At 44.8% G+C, this 26,799-nt stretch overlaps 1 protein-coding gene across 1 annotated transcript in view; it reads right to left on the bottom strand.

The window, feature by feature from the left end:
• GLP1R (glucagon like peptide 1 receptor) overlaps positions 1-26,455 on the bottom strand; it is a 107,665-nt gene extending 81,210 nt beyond the window's left edge. The window contains exon 1 of the mRNA XM_065589265.1: positions 25,934-26,455. Coding sequence (XP_065445337.1) covers positions 25,934-26,017 — 84 coding nt within the window. The 5' untranslated portion in view covers positions 26,018-26,455. The remainder of the gene's footprint in view (positions 1-25,933) is intronic.
• Between the last annotated feature and the right edge of the window lie 344 nt (positions 26,456-26,799).

The following is a 26,799-nucleotide window of genomic DNA, read 5'->3' as shown; positions in this document are numbered from 1 at the left end:
ATGTGGGAGTAGAGAGCATACTGATCAAATTTGCAAATGACACAAAGCTGGCGGGGGGGGGGGGGGGGGAGGAGAAATTTCAAATACTTTGAGGGATGGAACTAAAATTCAAAGGGATCTTGATAAATTGGAAAACTAGGCTATAAACAAAATGAAATTCAACAAAGACAAATTTAAGGTGCTACACATAGGGAAGAAAAACCAAATGCACAGATACAGAATGGGGGATAACTAGCTCGGCAGCAGCACTGCTGAGAAGTATTTGGGGACTGTGGTGGACCCCAACCTCAACATAAGTTAACAAGATTCTGTTGCAAAAAGAGAAGCAAATGCAATTTTGATTTCATACTCCTCGGGGAATTCTGTGTCTCCGCACACATGCAGAATTAATGTTCCCCGCAGATAAATGACTTCTGACGGGGACGCAAAGGGAAGCCCACAAGAGTGGTCATGTGCCCCTCCTCAGCAGCACAGGCAGATTGGTTCGGGCGCCCAGAGCAGCTGGTAGAGATGTAAATCACCACTAGGATGGGATGGGAGGGGCTGGGCAATTGTGTGTGCGAGAGGGAGACACACTGTCGCTATTGCAGCATGCTTGGCGTGGAGAGGCTGGGCTTTGGGGTGTTTCTGAGGAGGTAGGCATGTGGCAGAGAAGACTGTAGCAGCCTGCCTGAGTGAATTGTTCCCATTCTCTTTGTGAATTCTCCCAGGACTATAAGACAGGTTTCAAAGTTTTAAGGCTCCTTTATGTTGCCAGAGTGGCGTAAAGCAGTGGTTTTCCAACTTTTTTTCTGGTGACCCAGTTGAAGAAAATTGTTGATGCCCGCGACCCAATGAAGCTGGGGATGAGGGGTTTGGGAGGGGCTCAGGGCTGGGGCAGAGGATTGGGGTGCAGGGGCAAGGAGTGGAGGGTGGGGCTGGGGATAAGGGGTTTGGTGTGCAGGAGGGGGGGCTCAGGGCTGGGGCAGGGGATTGGGGCGCAGGCTTACCTCAGGTGGCTCTTGGTCAGTGGCACGGCGGGGGTACTATGGCAGGCTTCCTGCCTGTCCTGGCACCACGGACCGCGCTGCACCCCAGAAGTGACCAGCAACAGGTAGGGCTCCTAGGCAGAGGCTCGCAAGCAGCTCTGTGTGGCTCTCGCCCGCAGGCACTGGCCCCCCAGCTCCCATTGGCCAGGAACCGGCCAATGGAAGTGCGGAGCCTATGCTCGGGGCCGGAGCAGCACGCAGAGCCGGACCTGCTGCTTCTGCGGTGCAGCACGGTGTCAGAAAAGTTAGGGACTAGCATTCCTTAGCTGACCAGAGCCACCACATCCCAGTGTCTTACATTCCGCAACCCAGTACTGGGTCGCGACCCGCAGTTTGAAAATCACTGCTGTAAAGGACAGTATGGCCTTATAAATGCTTATGGTGCTTTAGTGATTAGAACAGGTCTAAATTTTTGGACTGAAAAAAATTCCTATGAAAATGTGCTCCATGAACTGTTTGGTATTTACCTTTCTGGAGATAGTAAGCCAATATAAATTGTGATTTTTATTCCTCAGCCCTCACTTGCTCTTAAGTTGGTTGTAACACTGAGCATATGGCTACATATATTTGTTAACTAATAACTAGAAATAAAGGGTCAAACCTAGCTACATTACTACTAGGCCAAGGGGGTTTGGGGATTTCTTCCAATGCTCCCCAGTCCCATTCTCCATCCATTGTATTGTAGCTTAAATAAATTATCAAAATAATTGAAACTGGCATGATTGTATTATTTTGACAAATAAACTGTGCAGAATTTTAAAATATTGTGCGCAGAATTTTTAATTTTTTTGGTGTAGAATTCCCCAGGAGTAGTTTCATTAACAAAGGCATAGCATGCAAGTCACAGAAAGCGAAGGAAGTGATAGTACTGGTTAGGCCTCTGGCTTGGTCACTGCTGTATAGAAAGGACATAGAGAAACTGGAAAGGATCCAGAGGCAAGTGACACAGATGATCAAAGAGATGGACTGCAAGCCATATGAGCAAAGGCTGAAGAAACTAGGTATGTTTAGTTTGGAAGAGGGGAGATTAAGGGGGGGAGATTAAGGCCTTCAGATACTTGAAAGGCTGCCATTAAAAAAGATGGAGAAAAATTATTCTGTCTTGCTACAGAGGGCAAGACAAGAGGCAATAGGTTCAAACTACGACACAACATAAAATGTTAGCATAGTATCTCAGGAGAAACTTCCTAACTGTAAGAACAAACTGCCTAGGGAAGTCCTGGAAGCGTTGTCACTGGAGGTTTTCAGAAGGAGGCTGGATAAAGCATTCAAGACAGATGGCTAACAACAAATCCTGCATCTTGGTGGGGGTTATACTAGATAACCCTTGAGGCCCCTTCTAACCCCATCCTTCTATGATTCTATAACTCTGTTCATAGATTCCAAGGCGAGAAGGAACTATTGTGATCCTCAAGTCTGACCTCATATATAGCACAGGCCACAGAACTTACCCAAAGTAATTCCCAGAGCATAGATTTTAGGCAAACATCCAGTCTTGATTTTAAAATAGTCAGTGATGGAGAAGCCATCACAACCCTTGGTAAATTTGCCAATGGTTAGTTACCCACAGTCAAAAATGTACACCTTATTTTCAGTCTGGAAGTTTTTTGAAAGTTTATGATCAGCTGTACCCTAAATAAATAAGGCAGAAAAGGGATGGGAGGAGAAAAAAAGAATCAGAGAGGTAAAGGTGCTTGCTCAAGATCACACAGTAATACTTTCCAATCCTGGTTGTACAGATTATTCCAATGTGCACCATAAAACACACAGCATGCACCATACAGCTGATTTAATGCTATAGTTGGAACCCAAGCATTTCAGTTCCTACCAACACGTACTTGACAGTGTTCAGACACTGAACAAGGTTTGTAGCAGCAACCTTCAGATCCTCTCAGAACCCAGTACAGTAACTCCTCACTTAAAGTTATCCTGGTTAACATTGTTTCACTGTTACGTTGCTGATCAATTAGGGAACATGCTCGTTTAAAGTTGTGCAATGCTCTCTTCTAACGTTGTTTGGCAGCCGCCTGCTTTGTCCACTGCTTGCAGGAAGAGCAGCCCATTGCAGCTAGCTGGTGGGGGCTTGGATAGGGTTACCATAATCCGGCAAGCAAAAAAGAGGACGGGAGGAGCCCCGCCCCTGTCCTGCCCTAGCCCTGCCCCTCCCACTTCCCCCCCCTCCCCCCGCTCCTTGTCCCCTGACTGCCCCCTCCTGGGACCCCTGCCCCTAACTGCCCCCCAGACTCCACCCCCTATTTATGTACAGGCGTGACTACCTGCCCTTTCCTGGTTACTATACGCGGCCAGTCCGCATCCACATCCAGTAGTTAAAATAAATAAATAAATAAACTAATGATTTAAATTGGAATTTCATCCATTAATAAGTATTTATTATATAGTTAAAACCATTCTATTGAAGGGCAGATATTAAATAACACTAAATATGTTAATGTTCAAAACAATATTAAAAATTTGAAAATTTAGAGCATGGAAACCAAAATAGCTAAAATTTAGTTTTGGCAAGATACACGGAATGGAAACTCCGGGATCTTTACCTGTCACTGAATATAGCCATCATACCAATAGTGGAATATAAAACAAGTCTACATATACTCTCCTTAAAATTTTTACTTCTGTCCATTCCCAATAATTGTAACAAATCATTATTACCTTCACTCCACTTGCCACGCGCCCCAAGCACAAAACCAAAGAAGTGGATATTTTTACCTCCCGTTAAGTTTTTAATTTCTTCCTCTAACTCAAGATAATAAGCCACCTTCTCACTGTGGGCTTGTTCCAAACTTCCGGCATTATCCTCCCATCGCACTGTAACATCAACCACCACTGCTGTATCTCCTTTTATAAATATAATATCCGGCTTTCTTAACTCACCCTTACTATTTCTCAAATGGGGCTCTATCATTGCCTTCCACCCTAATTTACCAACCTTATCCACAACTGCAGACACTACTCTATTATGCCTTTTTATCCTAGCATTCTTAGTCTTATAACATTGTCCTGAGATATGGGGAACAGTCTCCCGCACTTTACCGCACCATCTACAAAGAGCATTCACACCTCCTCTTCCTCTTGCTAATGTCTCCCTAGTAGGATAAATATTTGCCCTAAGCTGCAATGCTGCGATATACGCTGACGATTTAACTTTACTAGAGTTTCTAAAAATCGAATTACTAATTAAATCATTTTTAAAATATTTTATCCCTATTCCCTGACATCTCAGTTCCGACCATCTTAAAAATTCCTCTTCCCTCCATTTCTTGGGATGAGATGTTACTGCACTAAATGACAATATTTTATCCACAAGATTTTCTCCTGCATATAGATAAGATAGGTCCATCCAATCATCTCTCGAGACAATATGTCTCCTCCATTTACGAATTAACATATTTGGGATTTGCACACTAAACTTAGTGAGAGCTAAACCACCATCCCTACCTCTAGAATAAAATATCCCATCTGTGGTACACTGAGGTAAATGTAAAATCTCTTTAACTATTTTTCTAACTAACACATCAAGATCGTCTAAAAGATTAAAAGGGGGTTCTATTAAAAGAAGATTATAAAATAGCTTCGGTAAGATGTATGTCTGTAAAATTAATATTTTTTGGGCCGGTTTTAATGGGGCCTTAATTAAATTCTCACTCCAATCTTTCAATTTTTCTTTAAGTACCGGTCCCCCTACACCTATCCAGGGATCTATTCTAGCCCCTAAATATTTTTCAAAATCCCCTGGTTGAACATATTCAATCTTCTCTGACCCTATCTGCCAATTATCCTTAGGATTAACTACATAGGTTTTATGTTTAGTTAAAATATGAAAGCCTTTCGTTTTCTTCACATTAACAGAGAGATTAGTATTTTTACAAAACTCCTCTAAGATACCCAAATTTTTGATCATTCCTTTATATGAGCTACTTAAAATTGCCACATCATCGGCAAAAGCCAATGACGTGACACTATTACCCTTAACATAAAAACCACTTCCTTCTACTTCTAATCTAGTTAAAAAGGGATCCATAGCAATATTAAACAAAATTGGGGACAACGGGTCACCCTGCTTGACCCCCCTCCTAATTAAAATAGACTCAGTAGCTTCATCACCCACCCATACCCTAGTTGTGCAATTATCATAAAGGTCCCTAATAATATCTATAAAATGTTCATCTATACCAAATCTTCTCAACCCGGCTATTATATGTCCGTGTCCCACAGAATCAAATGCTTTAGCCAGATCTACGAACACTATTGCAATTTCATTCCCATTTCGTTTAGCCCCTTTAATCAAATTATCTAATATAGCAATATTTTCCTCACACCCAGGGGCGGATATAAACCCTTTTTGTCTACTACATATCTTAACTGTTTCCACCAGTCTTTTTGCTAATATTTTGGTATAGATTCTAATCCAAACTGACCCAATTGTCAATGGTCTCCAAGATGTTAACTTCTTCATTTCCTCCTCATCTTGTGTCTTTGGTATTAAAATCGTTCTATTTTTCTTAAATTCATCTGGTACCTGTCTATTTAGAAACCATATATTAAAAATTTTTGTAAGTATTAAGGAGTCTAAATTAAAAATATCCCACAAATTGCTCACTTTTACTTTATCTGGGCCAGGAGCACTATCTTTTCTTATTTCTGTTAAAGCTATTCTAATCTCATCCACAGAGATCGGACTCATTAATATATCATTATCCGCATTCTCTGTGGATGATGGCCACCCTATCATATTACCATGTCCAATTGTTCCCAAAATATTTACATAGTATTCCTCAATTTCTTTCATAGGGATAGCACACTTAGCCTTATCTGGCTCTCCCATTATAATGCGAGTCAATCTTCTTCTATCCTTATCAAATAATTGTTGATAGAATTTATACTTAGCTTTCTTTGTAGCATATCTCCTAATTGCATTAAATTGCTTCCTTCTCCCCTCCTTTCTAATCTTCCCTTTTCCTTTATTCCTCAACTCTATTTGACTTTCATTTCTAGGGTCCTGTCCCTCTACTAATGAATAACATAATTTTTCCAACATTGCCCATCCGAGAGCTTTTGTTAAATCCTCCTTTAATAAGCCTTCAATTTCCCCTAAACTATTTATTATTTCTCTTCCCTCCCTACTTTGTTTTCCCCGTTTACATATTTTCTCCACTAAATCCACTTCTGGATGTCCTTTTAGTGGGAAAATCCTCTCTCTTGGGGGCGGAATTTCTAATATATTTACTCTAATGTCCTCTACCTCAGTCACTTCCTCCCTATCTCCTGTTACCACTAACTTCTTCTTTGCTAATTCTCGTCTTTTATCTGATATTTGTTTATTCGTTTTGGTCCTCATCTCGCTCTCAATACATTTATTTATATTCCTTTTCCCAATATATTTCCTTTCCAACTGTATAAGCTGCGCAACCTCATCTTTAGTCCATATACGAGATCTAGTCGATCCCTCTTTGATCTTACTTTTAGCAGCCATATCTTCTTTTCTTTGCTCATTCCTCACAGCAGGGTGTCTATGTCTACAGTGTTGGCTCAATCCAGATCTAGTATGAAAACCAAGCCCACAGACGGAGCACATATGGCTCTTCATTGGGGTATCCGCCTTCTTGGGTATGCACTTGGGGTAGTGGCAAGCTATATTATGATATTGAGAAGATTTTCCACATTTACTACATACAACTCGTATGGCTTTACTTTTATGAACCACATTAATGTGTTTGGCCCATTTACCAAATGTTGGTAATATCTGGGGACATATTGGACAATTAAAACTATCAACGGGATACTCTAAATAAAAAACCCCATCCTTCCACGAACTACTTTCTAATATATTTATATTACTACCAATACTGTTAAGATCCTTATTACGATCCCTATTAAAATCAGTACTTGATTCCCTAACATATGGATCATCAAATGTACTTCAATACTTAAAATCTGGATTAAAACTGTCCATAGTTAAATCATTAAAAGTGTCCCTTGTAAAAACCATCGGTAAGATAGATAAAATCTCCTCACCATGATCATCACAAACATTCTCCTCTACCTCCTCTCCATGCTCCACTGGGAGGACTTGATTCTCACTCTCATTCTCATGAGACTTCATTATAGTCCACACCATTTTATCCATTGGTCCAGCGACCCTGATCACACCCCTAATATATTTAACACTGTCAGCCGGGGCATCAAAGCCAACAGCGGGGGCGTTATTAACCCGGTCCAGCGCCAATCCGGTATAAAAATATAAATTACTTTTTTCCATAGCTAAAAGATTTACCCTTCTCAGGGGGAAACTAACCCTTTCCAGGGGGAAACTAACCCGTGCCTGGGGGAGACTACCCTTACCAGGGGGAATCTAACCCTTACCAGGGGGAATCAACCCGTACCTGGGGGAGGCTACCCTTACCAGGGGGGCATCCATGTGGCACCATATGGGGCTGCCCAACCCCGTCCCACACCCCACTGAACGTGGGATGTGGGTTCGTCCTCCGCAATCCGCCTGGCTATCCAAGCCAGTTACCGACTCTCACCACGAGGAGGTAGCGGTTGGACTTGCAATCCAGAGGCTTTCCTCAAAGAGGGGTCCCAAACAGCATAATGTCGAGCTCTAACGGGCGTGTGAGAAAAGGCTCAGATCTTGGTAGGGGTTGCCCCTATTGACCGGGCTCACGCCCACCCCCACCTCACCGATAACCCATTCTCTCACTACCCTCAGGCAATGTTTCCGTCCAAGCCCGACAGCTGAGAGGGTCCAGAGACGCATGGAGAGCCATTAAGAGAGCCTAAGCCTCCCTGCCTCTTGTCCCCTGACTGCCCGCTCCTGAGACCCTCCCCCCATCCTAACTGGCCCCCTAGGACTCTACCCCCTACCTGTACCCTGACTGCCCCAACCCTTATCCACACCCCCAGACAGACCCCTGGGACTCCCACACCCCATCCAACCATTCTCCACCCCCTGACAGCCCCCCCCAAAACTCCCGACCCATCTAAACCCCTCTGCTCCCTGTCCCCTGACTGCTCCAATCCCTCTCCCCGAACTCCCAAACACCCAAACACCCCCCCCCCGCTCCTTGTCCCATGACTGCCCCCTCCTGGGACCCCTGTTCCTAACTGCCCTCCAGAACCCCGCCCCCTACCTAAGCCTCCCTGTTCCTTGTCCCCTAACTGCCCCCTCCTAAGACCCCCCCCAAATGCCCCCCAGGACCCTACCCCCTACCTGTACCCTGACTGCCCAAAACCTTATCCACACCCCCAGAAAGCCCCCCCGAACTCCCGAACTCCCCCCCCCGGTCTCTTGACTGCCCCCTCCAAAACCTCCCTGCCCCTTCTCCGACCCCCTGGCCCCCTTCTTGTTGGCCTTCGCCTAATGTCTCGGTGAACTTGCTCAGGAACGTCCGGAGCTGCTCTTCCGGCAGGCTGGGCAGCAGTGGGGGAGGAGCTCCAGACTGCCGGAGGCGATCTGCGAATGCAGGGAGGGAGGGAGGGAGGGATTTCTGCTGCAGCGGGGAGGAGGAGCAGCCCTCTCTGGCTGAGTGTCGGAGCCCCATGTAAGTGGCACCATCCGGCCGGCTGCACTGTTAGCCGCGCGTGCTCTGCATGGGGCGGGGGGGAAGTCCAGACATTTACAAATCCCCCCCGGATGCTATTTTTAGCTTAAAAAGCCGGACATGTCCGGGGGAATCCGGACGAATGGTAACCCTAGGCTTGGAACCAGGGTGGACCGGCAGCCCCCCTATCAACTCCCTGCTCCCCTAAGTTCCCTGTGCTGCAGCTGCTCAGCAGGCTATCAATCAGCAGTTCAGCTGTCCCTCCCCCCACTGCCATGTGCTGCTCCTGCCCTCTGCCTTGGAGCTGCTCCCAGAGACTCCTGCTTGCTGTACAGGAGGAGAAGGGGGGGCTGTCAGGGTGTCCCCCTCCCCCCTGCTCCTGCACCCCGCTTACCCTTTCTCCATATAGAGCAGGGAGGGGACACGGATGGAGAGAGACAGAGAGAGCTTGGGGCAGCAGCTGCTGTCTCAATTTCCTGATCCACTTATAAAAAAAATGCACTTAAGAGTGGGTCAGCTTACTTAAAGGGACAATGTGCATCTCTCTCTTTCTCTCCCACACACAAGGTGCGTGTCTGTCTCTGTCTGCTATGCTGTCTCCCCACCCTCGTGTTCATGCTGCCTTGTGTGAGAGGCTACATTAACAACAAAGCGTTAACCATTGAGGGCTCAGCCGAGTGCTAGTTCATCATTTAGCAGCAAGGCATTCCCTGGGAAATATCCCTCCCTCTTCCACCCTCTAACTTCACCATCTCAACCAAGCTTCACAATCATCATAGCTGTGAACAGTATTAAATTGTTTGTTTAAAATGTATACTGTGTGTATGTCTATATAATATATAGTTTTTTGTCTGGTGAAAAAAATGTCCCTGCAACATAACCCCCCCACCATTTACATTAAATCTTATGGGGAAATTGGATTCGCTTAACATCATTTCTCTTAAAGTCGCATTTTTCAGGAACATAACTACAGCGTTAAGCGAGGAGTTACTGTATAGCAGGCAGCAGCTTCTCCAATCAGGACCAAAACTTTTCCTCTGTGGTGATCCCAGTTGTTCATTGAGCAGGCACACAATTTCAACAGTGTAACAAACAACTGTTGCGTTCACTTCCAACAGCTGCTTTTCCCCAAAAAATTTCAGTAAGGGGCAGGACGAAAGAAGAGGTAAGTCAGGATGTAGTTATAAAGCAAACACTATTATTCCTCTCATTATTTGTATTACTGTAAAGCTCAGGATCCCTACTCCAGGACCAGAATCCCACTGTACTAGTCACCTAATAGCATCACCAAGGAAGTGACCATCTTGCCTGGGTGCAGCTTGAGCAAGCACTAGATCACATTCTCTTGTAACGCAGGTCAGGATTCCCAAGTACTCTTTCCAGCTCTGCCAATGACTAGCAGAGATATCATTTAGTTCTCCATAAAGTTAGTACGATATCTATGTACCTACCTCAGAGGGCTGGAGGCTCGTTGTCTGTGAAGTGCTTTTAGGTGCTCTGACTTTTCTTTTTTAAGCAAAGTATTACATAAAGCAATCCTGACAGAATGGGAGATCCTAGATGAAAGAGGACCAGAAGGAATGCTTCTGGGCTGAACCACAAGCTGTTGCATGCTTACACTGTTCCAGACAGATTGAAAAATGATAGCTAAAGGGGTTCTCACAACAAAATTTTTGATGGCCTCAGAGTGCGGCCACCAACTCTCACTGGTGGCCGCACTGACACTTTTTTCCTAAAATATTTAATTACCTATAGGAAAAAACAATTAAATATGCACAGATTCACATCCAAATCATTGTAATGTATATTTGTAGGGTTTTTTGGCAGACTCAATAACAAAAATAATGCTGCCTCCCCCTTTGGCACCCCCATCCAGGGCTTAGTGGGTCCTGGGGCTTGCTGTGAAGAGTGTATTTGTATATTTGTAAATATCACAGCACTTAGAAGCTATGTGGGAGGCGATCAGAAGTGATATTAAACATACAAGTATCACTTTTCACAGATAGCAAGTAAATGTGCTGTGAAAAGTGATACTTGCATGTTTGTTAATATCATTTTTCTCAACAAGATCCAGGACAGATTAAGCCCTGAATGGGAAGGCCGAAGCAGGAGGCAGCACAAGCCAGAGGTGATGGTGGGGAGGCAGCGGGGGCCTGGGCAATAGGGGGAATGGATGCGAGGCCAGAAAGGGGGCAGGATCCGGGAGGAGGGGGTATCTGCTGCCATGAGGCCAGGGCTGGGGCTCAGTGCCCGCGACCAGAGCTGGGGCCAGGAACGCCATGGCTGGAGCCAGGGATTGGAGCCCACTGCCATGCAGCTGGAGCTGTGGGTCAGCGCCCAGGGCTAGTGCCTACTCCCACATGGCCAGAGCCTGGAGCTGGGTGCCGGAGCCAGCTTCCACCACCGTGTGGCCGTGGCCAGGGCCAGTTCCCGCCACCACATAGCCAGGACTCGGGAACAGAGCTGTGGGTTGGCACCTGCTGCCATGCAGCTGGGACAGGGGATTAGTGCCACATGGTTGGAGCCCGGGGCCAGCTCCCGCCACTGCACAGCTGGAACTGGGGCTGACTGAAGCTCTGCAGCCAGAGCTGGGGGTCAGTACATGCTGCCCTGCGGTTGGAGCCTGTGGCCGCATGGCCAGGTTCCTGAAGTTCTGCCGCTGCAGCCTGCCGCTCAAACCCCCCTCCCTCCCAACGTGGGTCAAGAACTCACCTTGCTCCTGAAGTGCTCTGCCTCACCTCTCTCCAGAGGCGGTGCAGAGTGCCCCATCCAGGAGCAACAAGGAGGGAGGGAGAGGGGCCACTGCGCCACCCCACCCAATCACCACCCAGGAGGCTGTTGTGGCCGCACAAAAAGGCCCCGGCAGCCACGTTTGAGAAACATTGAGCTAGACACTGTAGTGCAAAGAGAGCCACCACATGAGAAGATGCTGAACTCTGCAACAAAATCCACTGCCAAGGGGCAAAACAGGAAAAGAGAGGTGAAGACAACAGTAGAGGATTTTCCTTCTGAACTACAAAGGGTTTTTCATATTTGTGAACTTGTATAACAGTAGTGGAGGGGAGAAAGGGGAACCGCATTTGGAGCAGTGCTTCGCAATTAGTTGTTTCTCTGTTTACGGGTTTGCACTAAAGAAGTGCCACTGAATGCTGTATGGGAAAGTGAAATATTCAGAACTGCTTCCCGAGCATGGATTTGGAGGTTTTTTGACTCGCTTTAATTGTTTGACTTCACAGTTGGGAGCAATGTCAGAAAACAAGCCAGGAGCTTTCTCTGCTCTGACTCAGCGAGAGGACGGCCCAGTGCTCTCTGCTTTCCTTGCTCTAGCAATCAGGTGTTTCTAAGGCACCTGTCACCTTGGTAGCTAAGCACTGAACAGTTATGTAATGTGCACAACACCACCATCCTAAAGGTGTTATCCGGTTTTCAGTGCACCAGGATTTCTACATTTTCATACGCACACACTCTCTCTCAGTCCTCTCTCCCTGCAATCCCTCCCCTTGTTTTTAATGCTGGATAGAAAAACAAAAACCCAACATACTCCCTCTCCCAACCAGGGAAGGAGCAGTGATAACGTCACCTTGAGTGTGTGCGTACGTTTTAAGTGTCTAATACATGCCCTCTAACACGAGGAAACAGATATTGCTGAAACATAGTTAATTTTGGCCCAGTTAGGCAAGGGTCACGGAACAGTATAGGACTCTCCAGATCCCATTGTACCAGGAAGCTCAGGCAGAGCAAGGATGGATCTTGAGCCTCTCCTTTGAAGTTTCTTGCCATTACCGGACTGCTGTTCCAGTGGTGTTCTCATGCGACCTAGCCCTAAGTGAACTAGGGCATTAGATGGAGACTTGGCATGCACACAAATCCCCCAGTCATGCTCTGCTTCCTTCCTCACTCTCTGTACCATCTCCTCCTCCCGAAAGGACATCCCTATCTGCTCATTGAGGGCAGTGACGGGGTGGGGTGAAACCAATTGGATAGAAGCTGCTGGAAACAGGAGAGAGATTCAAATGGTCTTACGAGCAAATAGCCTCGATGGCCCCAGTGTTACTGAGGAGCCACTTAGATGGAACCCTAGGCAGCTGCTTCTTTGGTTATACCACCTCTCTTACTGAACCATTTATAAGAGTTACAGGTCTGCACCTATCTTCCTACTCAGGGGGTCTTGGAAGAGCTTTAGCAGCCGTCTCTCAGAGGGCAGAAGCTGGGCCTGCCACCCTTTCTTCAGGGTTCTTCTATAATCAGGCCCAGCAGTCAGCCAGGAGCTCTCTCTCACTCCCCTGGGTCCTGCCAGTGCTGAGCTGTCCATGGTGCTACACTTTCCTTTGGCCAGCCAGGAGTACCATCTGTACTCCTCTGACTCCAGCAAAGGACTGACTCTGGTCTGCACTGCAGCTCCTTTTATACTAGCCTGAAACCCTCTGATTGGCTGCTTCCTGCACAGTCTCTCTAGGCTGCTTGGAGGACTTAGCACCACTGATCCTGAGGCCTCCAGGGAGGGGCCTCTGGGCCTAGCCCACCCAGTCATAGTGACTAAAAGGTCAGGATATACTTTAATGTCTAGGGTTATATACTTCCATCCCCTTCCTTATAAGTATTCACTACAATATTTCAGTAATTGTCCCAAACAGCTTACCAGTGTCTGTGACACATGGCCAGAAAGGGTTAACCATCTTGCAGGATAATTTACCTAAATTCAATCTTTAGAGTCATATTGGTAGATGTTTGTGTTTTTGTGTGTTTACATATTATTAGAGATTGACAATGTAATCAAACAATTACTGTCTATGCTGTATTCTGTTAATTCGGAGATTAAAAGGAGATCTTAACATTCAAATGAACTGTAAATATAGTCATATCACTGTATTGATTTCTTTTTAAAGTATACAGCAGATCACCTGCAAATAGCGGAAAACAGGCAATGGCCTCATGTTAATCCATGTAGCTAATTACTGATGATGCTTAGGAAATAGGTCTACTTCAAAGTCTAGATGATTGCCTATTGTTTGCCTAAGGACTTTGTGCTGTCAAGAGAAGGCCTGGAACTGTATAAAAGTCGCTTGGGTCCTGATCCTTTTTATCTCAGATCTGCTTGATAGAGGGGAAGTTTGAGTCATAAGACTGAGATCTCCAGTCCCATCTGGATCACCCCGGATATGAACATTGGACTATAATTTATGGACTAATTCTAAAAGAACTCTTTGTAACTACAAAGCTCACCATCTCTACTATGAAACTGATCTCAGAACTTACTCATGTCTGTATGTATATTGATCTTTTAACCAATACTCTTTTTTTTTAAATAAATTTTAGTTTAGTTAATAAGAATTGTCCATAAGCAGGTATTTGGTAAAATCTGGACTATTCAATAGATTGGGAGGTAATGTGTCCGATCCTTTGGGATTGGTAGAACTTTCATCTTTGACTTGGCTGTCTGCGAGGGAGCCCAAAGACTGCTTTTAAGGGAACTGTGTTTTGGCTTCTGTATAACCAGTAAGGTATTACAGAAGCTGTTTTGGGGCTAACTGGGTGGATCTAAGTATTAGAATAACCACCAGCTTTGGTGATTGTCTGCCCCATTCTTTGCAGTTTGCCATAATTGAGTAACCTCAGTATGCCCCCACCTCTAGACCCCTGGTCCCAGTGTCATTGCAGAGTCCAAGGCTATTTACACCCAGAACATTGTAGCATTCACTGTGGGAGTGCGATCAACCAAATTAGGGTTTGGGGGTCGTGTGCATAAATGAAAATCTTTTTTTTCAGGACAGCAAACAGTACAATTCTCAGGCTACATTTAAAATCTGATTAATTTAAACTAATTGGATTGAAATTAAATAAAGCAATATGTGGTATAGTAAGAGAAGCAGCTTCAGTTTCAAGACTGCAACATAGCGCAAGGAACGAGTAGAATACCTGATGCTGTGCTACCTGGGCATAACAGCACGAGGCAATCAAAACCACAGTGCCTGACTCTGGCATGTTTCAATTGCCAGCATAAAGATAATGTAACAGACAATTGCATTTCATTTTATAGGTCATTTTTGCCAGCAGGAGGCCAGACACTCCAGACAACTATCACCCTTTAGCGTACGTCAATGTCTACACTGTGCAACCGCTATCCCGAACCAGAGGACCTTCATGAAAGTGAAAGATTAAACTTTGGGGGAGTAGCTCACAAGGCCATCCTAGTAAGCTCTATTTGAATGAAAAGTCTGTATTAGGTGTTTGTTGCTGCTCTATACTTCAAAATGTAACATCTTTAAAACTTTCATGGAGACAAAACACATACATTAATAGGGAGTTGCATCTGGACTTACCAAACTTCAGCTAGATGGAAAGAAAATAACCAGGAGAGTAACCCCAGAGAATGGAGAATTGAGGAGAGAGTCAGCTTGCCTTTACCGGGGAGAATACCTACAGCACTAGAATTACAGTCTCTCAAAGCAATACCTTTACGGGTCGCTCCATTTTCAACAAACTATTAAATATTGGACATTTTCCTCACAGAGTTGGGTGGAAGTTTCTTTTGCTAGTGAGGCAGGGACCAGGGAGATTCAGACCAAGACACCATGGGGCACATTTGAAAGTGGGGTCACCTAATTTTCTTGTTCAGGGTATGTGAATGCAAAGCTTTCCAAACCTAAGCACATGAAATACAGAGCAAGGCGACCCAACCAGTGTGCATAGAAAAAGGTACCACACCCACATTCTAAAAGTTTATTTTCATCTGTTAAAATTCATGATACTCTTTATATCCTCTCCTGTATATTTACCTCAGGGATGGCTGCAGTGCAGCTAGGAGCCAAATGCAGCTCAGAGTTTTATAGTGCGGTCTGCATTTGCCCTCACTTAGACCTTGATGTGCAACCTACAGTTTCTGACACATGTGCACATGCGCTGAGCAGAGGCTGTTCCAATCAAGATGGAGTATCACATCAGGACCTATCCTCATCTCAGGTTGCAAATTTGTATTTAAAATGAGGGCAGCTGCAATCTACTCCATTGCATGCAACGTAAGTATGACTTGTGGCAAGAAGCACCTTCAATATTATTGACTGGGCAAAGTTTGTGTGTTCTTGTACGGTCATTGAAGACATTAGAAGTGGGATATGCAGAGAGCATCTGGAATGCAAGTCTTGAGGTTAGGCCTTTCCCTGGGCAGCAGAGTTAGGAAAAAGCTGCTGAATTTAACACTGTTCTATTTGATGCTGTAATTCAGCATCACTCACTAACAGGTGACGCTGGATGTCTCCGAGATGCAGTTTTTGTTAGCTGTTGACTAGGTTAGTTTTCCTAGCACTAATGAACTCACATAGGAAAATGATTAAAAAACCAAAACACTGTATCACCTGTGGGTGAACACTTTTGATAAAGTGATCACTCTCTATATCTGACCTAGAAGTCCACACCCTCAAAGGAAACCTGCACAACACTTTCAAAAGACAAGCCTGGGAGCTTAAATTCATAACTTTGCTAGATACTAAAAGTCACAGTCTTAAGCCAAAAATCCAGTGTCCCTATTACAACAATCTATAACCCACGAACCCCCTTTTTTCCCTAAACTACTGGGGTGTTAACAGGCCACTTCACCTTGAATGGTCCCTCAGTTTAGTATAGGTACTTAGCACACATTCCATCTGTTCAATCTTGTATGTAGCTGTGACACTCTTGTGTCTACACAGCAAAGAAAAATCTGCAGCTGGCCCATGCCAGGCGACTTGGGATCGCAGGGCTGTTTCATTGCTATGTAGATTTCTGGTCTCAGGCTGGAAGCCAATCTCTGGGACCCTCCCACCCCACAGAATCCTAGAGGCTGGAGCCCAGAAGTCTACACAGCAATGAAATAGCCCTGAAGCCCAAGCCCCACAAGCCCGAGTCGGCTGGCATGGGCCAGCCATGGATTTTTCTTTGCTGCACAGACATACCCTTAGTACTTTCCCAGGCATGAAGAGGAGCTCTGTGTAGCTTGAAAGTGGGTCTCTCTCAACAGATTTTAGTCCACCAGATTTTGGTCCAATAAAAGGTATTACCTCACCCACCTTGTTTTCCTAGCAACAAGGCATTTGCACTGTGTAAAGTTACTTGCATTAAGCCTAAGACTAATTGAACTAATACTTTGCCTCAAGATAACACGCATGGAGACAACCCTATTAATAAAGTTTCCATACCCCTGTCTCTATTAAACCATTATATGTTTATAAACACCGAACACAACAAGATGAAATACTTTAATTCATTGGGTTGGCAACCTAGGACATTGCAGAAGGAAACATTCCCTTTTCCAAGGACTGCCCTGAGCAATAAACAAATAAAGATGCCGTGATGTCAGAGATAACAGCTCCTGCTGAATAGCCAGCTACTTGGAGGACATAACATCAACACAGAAAATTAAAGCTTCATTTAGCTAGTCTGGCTCACAGGAACAGGATGTGATACAGTACCATTTAAAACGTAATCAGCCATCAGTAACCAACCCCGACACATGTCCTGTAACTCAGACTCAGTTTGCTTAGCCTAACTATACAGCAGCTGAAACTACAGCCTCTTCCCAGAGCAGGAGGTTTCATCAATCAAAACTCCATTTCCCCATAGCGATTCAGAAAGAATCCCTTCCCCAAGATACATACCTCCTACATATGAGGGCAATATCTATGTAATCCATTGCAGAGCCTTGCAGAACATACATTTATAACCTGTACTTTGCCCACTAGTTCATCTCAAACAGGACTACTTCTAACATGTCCAACTCTGAACAGCTTTAAGTACCTGTCAATTTACATACAAAGCACTTGCTACTTCTTTCACTCATTACACAGATCCAAGTAGCAGGATGGGAAATACAGGTCTGATCCTCTGACAAATTTAGAGTACAATAACTTGCTACTCATTATGACTAGAAATAGGAGTTAGATAGCAAAAGAAAGGAGCAATTCAGAGATCTCCCACAGGAAACGCTGCACTTGTTTCTAATCCTTGTAGGACCCAAGATGTCAGGAGTTTCTTTTTAAAAAGTCACAATAGAAAAGCTATTTCAGGCAATTTCAGAAATTTCTAAAACGTAAATTATAATTTCTCTTTGAGGCCTACACAAATTGAATTTGTGGTTCTTAAGCACCTGGCTTCATGGCACAAAGATACTGTTGGTAATGTTTTGTAAAGTCTCCAAAACATGACTAAAATATAGTTTCTGTAAAATGTGAGATACAGAATACATTAAGGTTCAGCATAAAGGTTTCAGTTAACCCTCTTTCAGGATGCCATGCATTAACTCACTTGTGGATTTGTCATTTGTAAGTAACAGTGCCATCGGATTAATGCGGACTAAAAATGTTCTATAAAGCGTTTTTGATGCGAAAGAATGTTTAACTCCCAAGAAAGTGCCTGGTTCCAAGGAGGAACATCAACCAGGAACTGGCGCTTTAGATAGAGATAGGCAAGAAACAGGATATGAAAGTAAAGAGTATCAGAGACCTTGAAACACTGAATTAGATAATTGATTTTAATAACATTTTGTATCAGAACTAGTAGTTATTTTCCTAAAGAAAGGCGGATTCTCTCTGGTTGGTAACCATTCAGATCTATTGGTTTATAACTAAAATAGTCTTCACACTACACTTTAGCTTCTTTTTGCTAGCCAGGAGGAAACACTATAATCATAGTCAGTTATCTGGGCAATTACATAGCTTCGCTTACATTTATTCAGAGTCTTAATTTTTACATTTTTGTATTGGGTTGGAAAATGGTAAATGATGCATTTCTTATTTACTAGATGATGATTAAATTGTGATTTTTGTCTAAAGCTGTATTTATATATTCCAATTCAATTACATATTCACAAAAAACATTGTTTAAATTAATTAAAACTACCTTAAATGTGCTGGATATAAGAAAAAAGTATGTTTATCAAAACATATTTTGCATTTAAAACAAATTGATTTATTAAACAAAAGTAGTATTATCTGTAATTAGTGAATTGAACTGATTGTTTCTGGTCACCATGCCCTTCAAGATTTAGAACTAGCATACCTCATCCTCTCACGCCTAGTTTTTATTTATAGATTGGAAGAGGATAACAAATTTTCCTGCTTTTTCAACTCTTAATTGGTTTCTTATTGTGAATGATCTAGCCATTGAACTGAACTAGCTGAATAAACTTAAGTGAAGAAAACATACCCTGTACCTGCGTAATTTGCTACCAATGGTTTAGCACTTCAACAAATGCTGGTTCCAGGAGCTTAGTCAGTGACTTCCATCAGTTCAGTGGTCTGACTCTATTACTTGGCAGCAAACATGTACTGCTTAATATTATTTTTGTATTTAAGTGATTTTAATAGATTATAATAAATGTAGGCCTTTATATAAGGTTGATTTTTAAAAAAATAAACTTGTATTTACATTTAATTTTAAATTTGATTTTTTTTTTAAAAGATACATTTTTAAAATCATTACATTTTTATCCACCCTGCCTGGTCCACACTAGCCTTTTTCTTCAAAACTTCCCCACTGTTGCACTGCCAGCATGTAGCTCTACTGGTGGTAGCAACTAGGGAAGCACAGTTGTAGACCAGTCCCCACTAACGAAGGCACTGGTTACCTGTGTACACTAGCACTCTCACTATTGCTCGCACTAGTGAGGCTGCAGTGGGAGAGTTGAAGAAAAATACTAGTGTAGATACTGAAGTGTTTCTGGCCAAGGGGGAAGACAGGGTTGGTCAAGGCTCTTGCCAGGAGCAAATCTTGCACTTTGTCCCTGCTCCTGGAAACCCTCCCCCATCTCCAGCCCATGCACTCCAACTCCCTGTTACTGGTTTTTGACTAGTTCATCCATCCAGGAGCCAGCAGCAGGCAGGAATGTCTCTCGCAATCAGAGAAGTTTACTTCTCCTCAGTGAGAAGGGAAGACCCATCATCCAGTTCTCAGGGAGGGAAGGTAAATGTGACTGTGACAGAACACAGGAACTCATGCAAGTGCACAACTGGGATTTTTGCATCGAGTGTTGCCCAAATCAAATCCCAATGCAACTTTTAAATAGCTTCATTAAAAGCTGCATCTCTGCCAGTGGAATGTCATGATTTAGAGAGAGGATGCTCATAAAACCTACCTGCTACTAGAAACCTACGCTGTAGTTAAAGCAGAGATGGATGGTGCTCACTGGGTTAGCAAGCTGTCGGATCATAGTTTCAATGGTGGTCTTTAGGGGGATGAGTGGCAAGCACTAACTACTTCTGCACCTGCTATCAGTCGCTTCATGGAGCCATACGGATGCTGAGCAGCTGCTGCTCTGGCCTCCAAGCCAGACATCAGGCTTAGAAATTCCAGGAGCTGCAGAACAACAGGTACCATGTGCACTGTTTTGACTTACTAAGGCAATGTGGAGCTTGATACTACTAACGCAGCAGGCCTGCCTGTTTCAGTATAAAGGAGCCTCAGGAGTAAGAGCAGAGAAGAGAACAAGATTTGTAACCTTTCACTTGAACTACACTGTGTGTTTACGTGCATCTCTCCAGGAGTTTACAAACAACACATTTAAATGTTACAAACACAGATGCCAGGATGGGTTGAAGTGCAGAATCACTGACTGAAAAGGACAATGGAAAGGATTAATGTTAGTGCCACAGTTTCCCCTTCTGCTTCCCCAAGACATTTGCTTAATATTCTCACTTCATTTCTTTGATCTAGCCCTGCCCAGAATCGAGAGCATCTGGCAAATACACACAAATGGGAACTAGTGTCCAGGTCCGAGACCCTCCCTAAAAAAGCCTGGTTTTGCAGTATAACACTCCTGCCCTGTCGTCCCTGTCCCCACCCCCTCCCCTCAATCTGGGCTCTAGTGAATCTACAAGTATGTGCCAGAGTCAAAGACACTTCCCCGAAGATGCCCTGCCCCCAGCCCTCTAAAGGACCATTGGCTTCACCTGGTTTTATCTGGGGAGAGAAGCAGGTCTTTGAAGGACTCAGGACACAAACTATTTGTGACTTTATGAATCTGTAACAAAACAAAGCTGCTCAGACCACAATGATCTTTAGATGGTGCAGGTTTGTACGTGATAGTAAAGTGGCCACTCACAGTAGAAGCTCAGTACCAGCTCCTTACTGTTTCACTATATTCAATGCCACAGAAAAAAGCAAACAGGTCTCAAGAATAAGATGGCGAGAAAGTGTTTAGGGTTGTGGACAGGCTTCCTCTCTGTTCTCCACTATGCTACCCCCCCTTGTTCCTTCCTGTCTCATCTTGTCATTTATCTGATCCCCTCCTAACAAAACCCCAACCAAGAAGAGTTTAAAAAATAAACAATGGCACTGCCATGATGATTGCACCATCACATTGCTCAGTCTCCCTACCCTGTGTCTGTCTTGTCCATTTAGATTGTAAGCTCTTTGCGACTGGCACTGCCTACTACTCTGTGTCTGTACAATGCCTAGCTCTCTACGGGCACCCCTTTTCAGTCAGTGCCTAGGCACTACCAAAATAAAATAATTGAGTAATGGGATGGAGTTAAAGGGAATATTTCCACTGAATATCAATCAGGAAAGACTCATGGCAGCAAAATATTAGGAAGTGGAACAGTCTGCCAAGGAAAACAGCGAAAGTCATATGGGTGTGGACATTTAGAACTGGACACAGCATGAGGAAGTGTACAACAGGAAATAACCTGCATTGCCCTGGGGTTCCATCTGGTCTGTCCTAATAGGGCTTAAGTTTTTAACATGCATGTTTTGACAGACAATATTACTAAGATAAAAACTGAAGGGCAACCAAGAGGAAACCAGTGATACCTCATTTCCCACACTGACCCCATTTCTTTCCAGCCAAATGAGAGTTTGTTCCGATTCATTCTGCAGGAGTCACACATTTCACTTTGCTTCTCTACCATCTATGTCCTGCTCACAAGCTCAGTCTTGCCCTGTGGCACTACAAGTTCTCCAGTTTCTCAGAGTATTGCAGTTATGCACTAAATTCCCTCATCCTGTACTACATGCTGGCAGCAGCCAAGTACTGTACGAGGATTAGAGAGGAAAACTGAAGTTCAGTTGCTACTACAGATTACAGAGGAAAGTCATAATAACACTCTGTGTTTATATACAGCTTTTCATTAGGGGGATCTTAAATAATGGACAGGATAATCCAATTGCTGGGGTGACGAGAGAATTATTTTGCACAGAACTTTCAGTTCTTGCTTTGAAGAAAAGCCCCACATTTAGTTTGAGTAGCGGTAAATGCATACATCTTCCATACCAAAGCATCTTCCTTACTTCTATTCTTCTCCACTCTCTTCCCTATCATGAATGCTCACAATCTCATCTTCATGTCCTCTCCCGCCCATCCAACCCCTTACCAACTGTATCCCTTATGTTCCCACTGCTAACATGCCCTCATTCTGTCACCTGAATTACTGTAGCCTTCTTCTCCCCGGCCTCTCCTCCCCGCTCTGTCATCCCTTCAACATGCTGCAGTAATCTACTCTGTCCACCACTTCAATAATATCACCCCCTATTTCCTGCTCTCTTGTCCCACCACTTGCCTCATTTTATTCTGCATCCTATTAATTTCTCATCCATACTTTCAGAGTTTCGCATATCGCAGCTCCTGCCTACACTGTGTCTACCACAGTGCCTAGCTCCAGAGCCTGTCCCGACTACTGTTCAGAGCTGTTCCCCGGAACAGAGAGATTAACATGATTGTCATTTTCACAGCTGCACATAGCGTTCTAAACATCAGCAGCAAAACCAAATAGAACTTCACTCACTTCACTTTGCTGTTGCCAGAAGACAAGCTAGAGTAATTTGACTGAAGACTCAGGAAGACAACATTGCATCAGGTCAAATTGTCAGGTCTCTAACATAATGGCTACTCTTTTTTAAAAAGAAAAAAAAATATCACAGGCCCAGTGCCACCATTAGGGAAAGTTTCCTACTTGCATTTTCCAAACCCTTCAGTATCTCAAGCAGTCTCATTCTCCACCACATCCCTCTGTAAAACTCACTTCTTTCAGGACCTTCCACCGCTATCAATCCAGCCCTGCTCTCATGCATCACCTGCTAATGGTTTAATTTAGCTCACATCACAACATAAACATATATTTAATCCAGGAGTAGGGTGGAATAAAGAGTTACTCTGGGACTAACAAGATTTTAACTTGGTCATTTTACTTCTCTGTTACATCTCTTTCACCCCATTTCGATTGCAAGCTTGTCAGGACCTGGATCTTCTTTTTCTTTATCTGTAAAGTGCACCATTGGGACTGTGCAAATAAGGTAATGATATCACTTGTTCCTATCCTGCCTCTTTACAATCTGAGCAGGAGCTATTTTTCAATTATGTCACAATAGGAGTACTACATTATGCCTATAAAGATAGATTAAGGATTTATCTACATGCAACCTAGCACTGAAACAATTAGATCGGTTGCAATTCATACCTCTAGTTATTTTGGTGCAAGTCTGTGTGTGGGCACTTGTATATCAGATTAAGAGTGACCTATTACAATATAATTAGACTTGGCAGAATTTGATTTCTTTTATAAATTTCAATGGATAATATCAATGCTTCTGTTTAAGCATTTTTATCTATTTACATTTTCACGGTTACAAAAATTGTTTGTGGAGCCAGACAACAGTTATTTAATGATGGATGATGTATTTTGGCATGTGATGTTGGCAAAGTAAATAACCTTAAATCAAACTCTAATAAGTTCTGAAGCTACTTTTTTTAAACTTATTTCTTATCTGTACATTTTGATAATTACAGAAATATATTTTCATCAGTCTGTGTGTGTGTGTGTGTGTATGGTGAAGTCGATGTTTACTGAAGCTTACTGATAAAAATCTTAGAGATAAAGTGGGTGAGGTAATATCTTTTATTGGACAAATTTGTGCTGGTGAGAGAGACAAGCTTTCTTCAGGTCTGGGAAACTAAGGATTTGTCTACACTACACAGCTTTTAGCGACATGGCGATGCTGACATGCTCACGTCGCTAAAAGTCAAGCAGTGTAAACGCTGTTTGTCGGCACTTTTGCCAACAAAATACTTCCACCCCCTACGAGCGGGGTTCACGTTGTCGACAGAGAGCGCGTCTGCTGACAACGAGCTGTTTACACTGCTACTTGCCGCTGCAAAACTTTTGCCTTTTGGGAGGGGGGGGGCTTAAGCACCTGGAACTTTTGTTGTTCAATTGGCAGTGTAAAAGCCTAAGTCTTTGTCTACACTAGTCCTTTACAGTAAAACTTGTCAGTCAGGGTGTGAAAAAAACATAAGTTTCACCAACAAAAGTGCTGGTGTGTGTGGACAACACTATGTTGGTAGGAGAGGCTGTCCTGCTGACATAGCTAACGCTGCTCGTTGGGGGTGGTTTAATTGTACTGGCAGGAGAGCTCTCTCCTGCCAGCAAAGAGCAGCTACACGGGAGACCTTACAATGGCACAGTTGTAAGGTCCGTAGTCTAGACATAATGACCTAAGCTTTGAGTTAGTCTAATACATATTACAAGGCACCATTCAAAGCGAAGTGGTCTGTTAACACCCCTCCAGTCCTAGGGAGAAAAGAAGGGGGGGGAAAGCAACTGGGAGGGGTTTCTAGGGGGGTTACAGATTTTTGTAATAAGCCATAAATCCAGTCTCTCTATTCAGTCCATGATTTTTAGCATCTAGCAAAGTAAGAATTTAAACTCCCGGGTTTGTCTTTTGAAAGTGCTGTGCAGGTTTTCTTTGAGGATGAGGATTGATAGGTCAGATATACAGTGATCACTTTGTGAAGAGTGTTCACCCACAGGTGACAAGGCGTTTTTGTCTTTTATCATTTTCCTGTGTGAGTTCATTCGAGACCATAGTGATTGTCTGGTTTCACCCTACATAGTTGCTATTGGGGCATTTAGAAAGCTCGTCTCTCTCACCAACAGAAGTTGGTCCAGTAAAGATATTACCTCATGCACCTTTGTCTCTCTAAGGGCTTGTCTACACTGGCACTTTACAGCACCACAACTTTCTCGCTCAGGGGTGTGAAAAAACTCCCCCCTTGAGCACAGCAAGTTTCAGCGCTGTAAAGCGCCAGTGTAGACAGTGCACCAGCACTGGGAGCTACGCCCCTCATGGAGGTGATTTTTTTAGAGCGCTGGGAGAGCCCTCTCCCAGCACTCTCCCACAACTACACAAGCCATGGTAAAGCGCTGCCGCAGCAGTGCTTTATCATTGCCAGTGTGGACTAGTCCTAATATCCTGGGACCAACATGGCTAGAACACCACAGATGATAAAAAATTATCCTTCCAAGTCTAAATATAATTTAAATCAATTTTGTTACCTACTTAAGTTACACTGAAATAGGGCTGGCATTCTTAATCGGAAATAAGAGTGTCCACATGGAGACTAGCACCAAAATAACTAGAGGTGCAAATTACAATTTATTTAATTATTTCAAGTCCAATTTGCTAGACAAGCGCCACGAGACAGCTAAAAGTTTTCCTCCACTGGATAACAGAGCAGAATATTCCACACACACCTTCCCATCCTCCTCCCAGTCATTCCTTAGTAGCCATGCTTAGGTCTGTGGACAGTGAGCCCAGGCACATCCCAATGCACACGGTCACAAGGAAGAATGTACAAAACTTGATGGAAAGGCAGCTCTGGACAAACCAAGGGAGTGATGAATAAGACAGAACTGAGCTAAGAAGCTGAGGGGTCAGGTCTCCTTGCCATCCAACGGCTGAAGGAAACGAAGTGGCTTGACTGTGGCTTCTCTTGAATCAGGAGGCACCAAGCAGCTGGGACAGGGTTGGATTTAGTGGCAGGCGACCATCTGGGGTGCTGCGCGTGGGGGCACTGGGCTCGGGGAGCTGTTTTTGTTGTTAGCGACAAAAAGGAAATGTATCATCTTATATGACAGAGATAAAATATGCATGTAAATCATGCATCAAAGTCATGAAATGGGCTACAAATGCAATACAAATAAGGTATTTAAAAGTTTAACAAATGGGGCAGGGGGAAGCATCATTTGGTCTAGGGCCAGCCCTGGGCTGGAATCAGGTGCCATATGCAGGGCAGGACCCTTGACTCCTTGTGTACTCTCAGGCAGTTTAGCAAAGGGATCAGACTGAAAGCAGAGCCCCCCACCAGCCCGTTCCCACTGACACACCACATCCCCCCCAGCAAGTCGCCGCTCCGAGGCTGGGACCACAAAAGCAACTGGGAAGAAACTAACTAAGCGACTCCCTCAGGAGCTGGGTCCCCGAATACCCGGGGCAGGGAGCGGGCGTGTGAGCGCCGAGAGCCCCCGCAGCCCCCAGCGAACCCCGCGCACCCTGCCCCAGCCGGTGGGGGCGCCTTGCCCGGGGCGCGGACGGACTCACCTGTCTCCTGGGGACCGACTGCCCCGCGGCCAGGAACAACACGAAAGCGAAGGCGAAAGGAGCCGACGCCGAGGAGAAGCTCATGTCCCGCAGCAGCCAGCCGGGCCGGGCCGGGCCGGGGCGAGGGCGGGGGGAGGACCGCTGCAGGGAGCCGCCGGGGAACAGGCGACAGGAGCGGCGCGCCTGCAGAGTGAGCCCCGGCCCGCCGCACGGCAGAGCGCTCCTGGCAGGGGGGCGGGCTCCGCAGGGGGCGCGGCAGAGTTTGATTGAACTTGAGCGGCTGCTGGAGCGGGAGCGGGGGGAGCCTTTCCTGGGGCGAGCCCGGGGGCGGGGGGCGAGCCCGTAGCTCGCCTCTCGGCCCAGGTTGTGCAGCGGTGCTTGTCAGGACAGCGTGCACCGCTTCCCCCAGCCCACGCGTCCCCAGCGCCCCTTAGCTCGCGAGTCTCCACGCCTGAGAGCGGAGCGGGGTCTGGCTGGCTCTGACTCTACTGAATGAAGGGGAGGGGCGCAGTGGACTCAGACCGCGAGTCCATCCAATAGCCTGGGGAGGCCCGCTTGGTTTTATTAGCGTGGGCTCCCCAGCGCGCAGCCAAAGAGTGGGGTTCGTGGGTGGAGCATAGCAAAGCCAGGCGGGTCGTTTAATTAACCAGGGCGGTCGTTTTATTGTAAAACATCAGAATAAATTATTATTTTAGACCCTGCTGTTTCCCCTTCACCTTGTAAAAACAAATCTCCCTCTGTTCAGAAACCCTGTCCTTGCGTTGGCTGGATTGGGCGTCTTCAGTTGGCGGCCATCACATTATAGCTGTGTTAGCTCTGAATTTTTTATAGTATATGTGATAAACTGGTTTATTATATGAACGACT

The sequence above is a fragment of the Chrysemys picta genome, chromosome 3 (assembly GCF_011386835.1).
Source record: "Chrysemys picta bellii isolate R12L10 chromosome 3, ASM1138683v2, whole genome shotgun sequence".
Lineage (NCBI taxonomy): Eukaryota > Metazoa > Chordata > Testudines > Emydidae > Chrysemys > Chrysemys picta.
The sequence above is the reverse complement of the archived record's forward strand: the minus strand, read 5'-3'. Positions and strand labels throughout refer to the sequence as shown.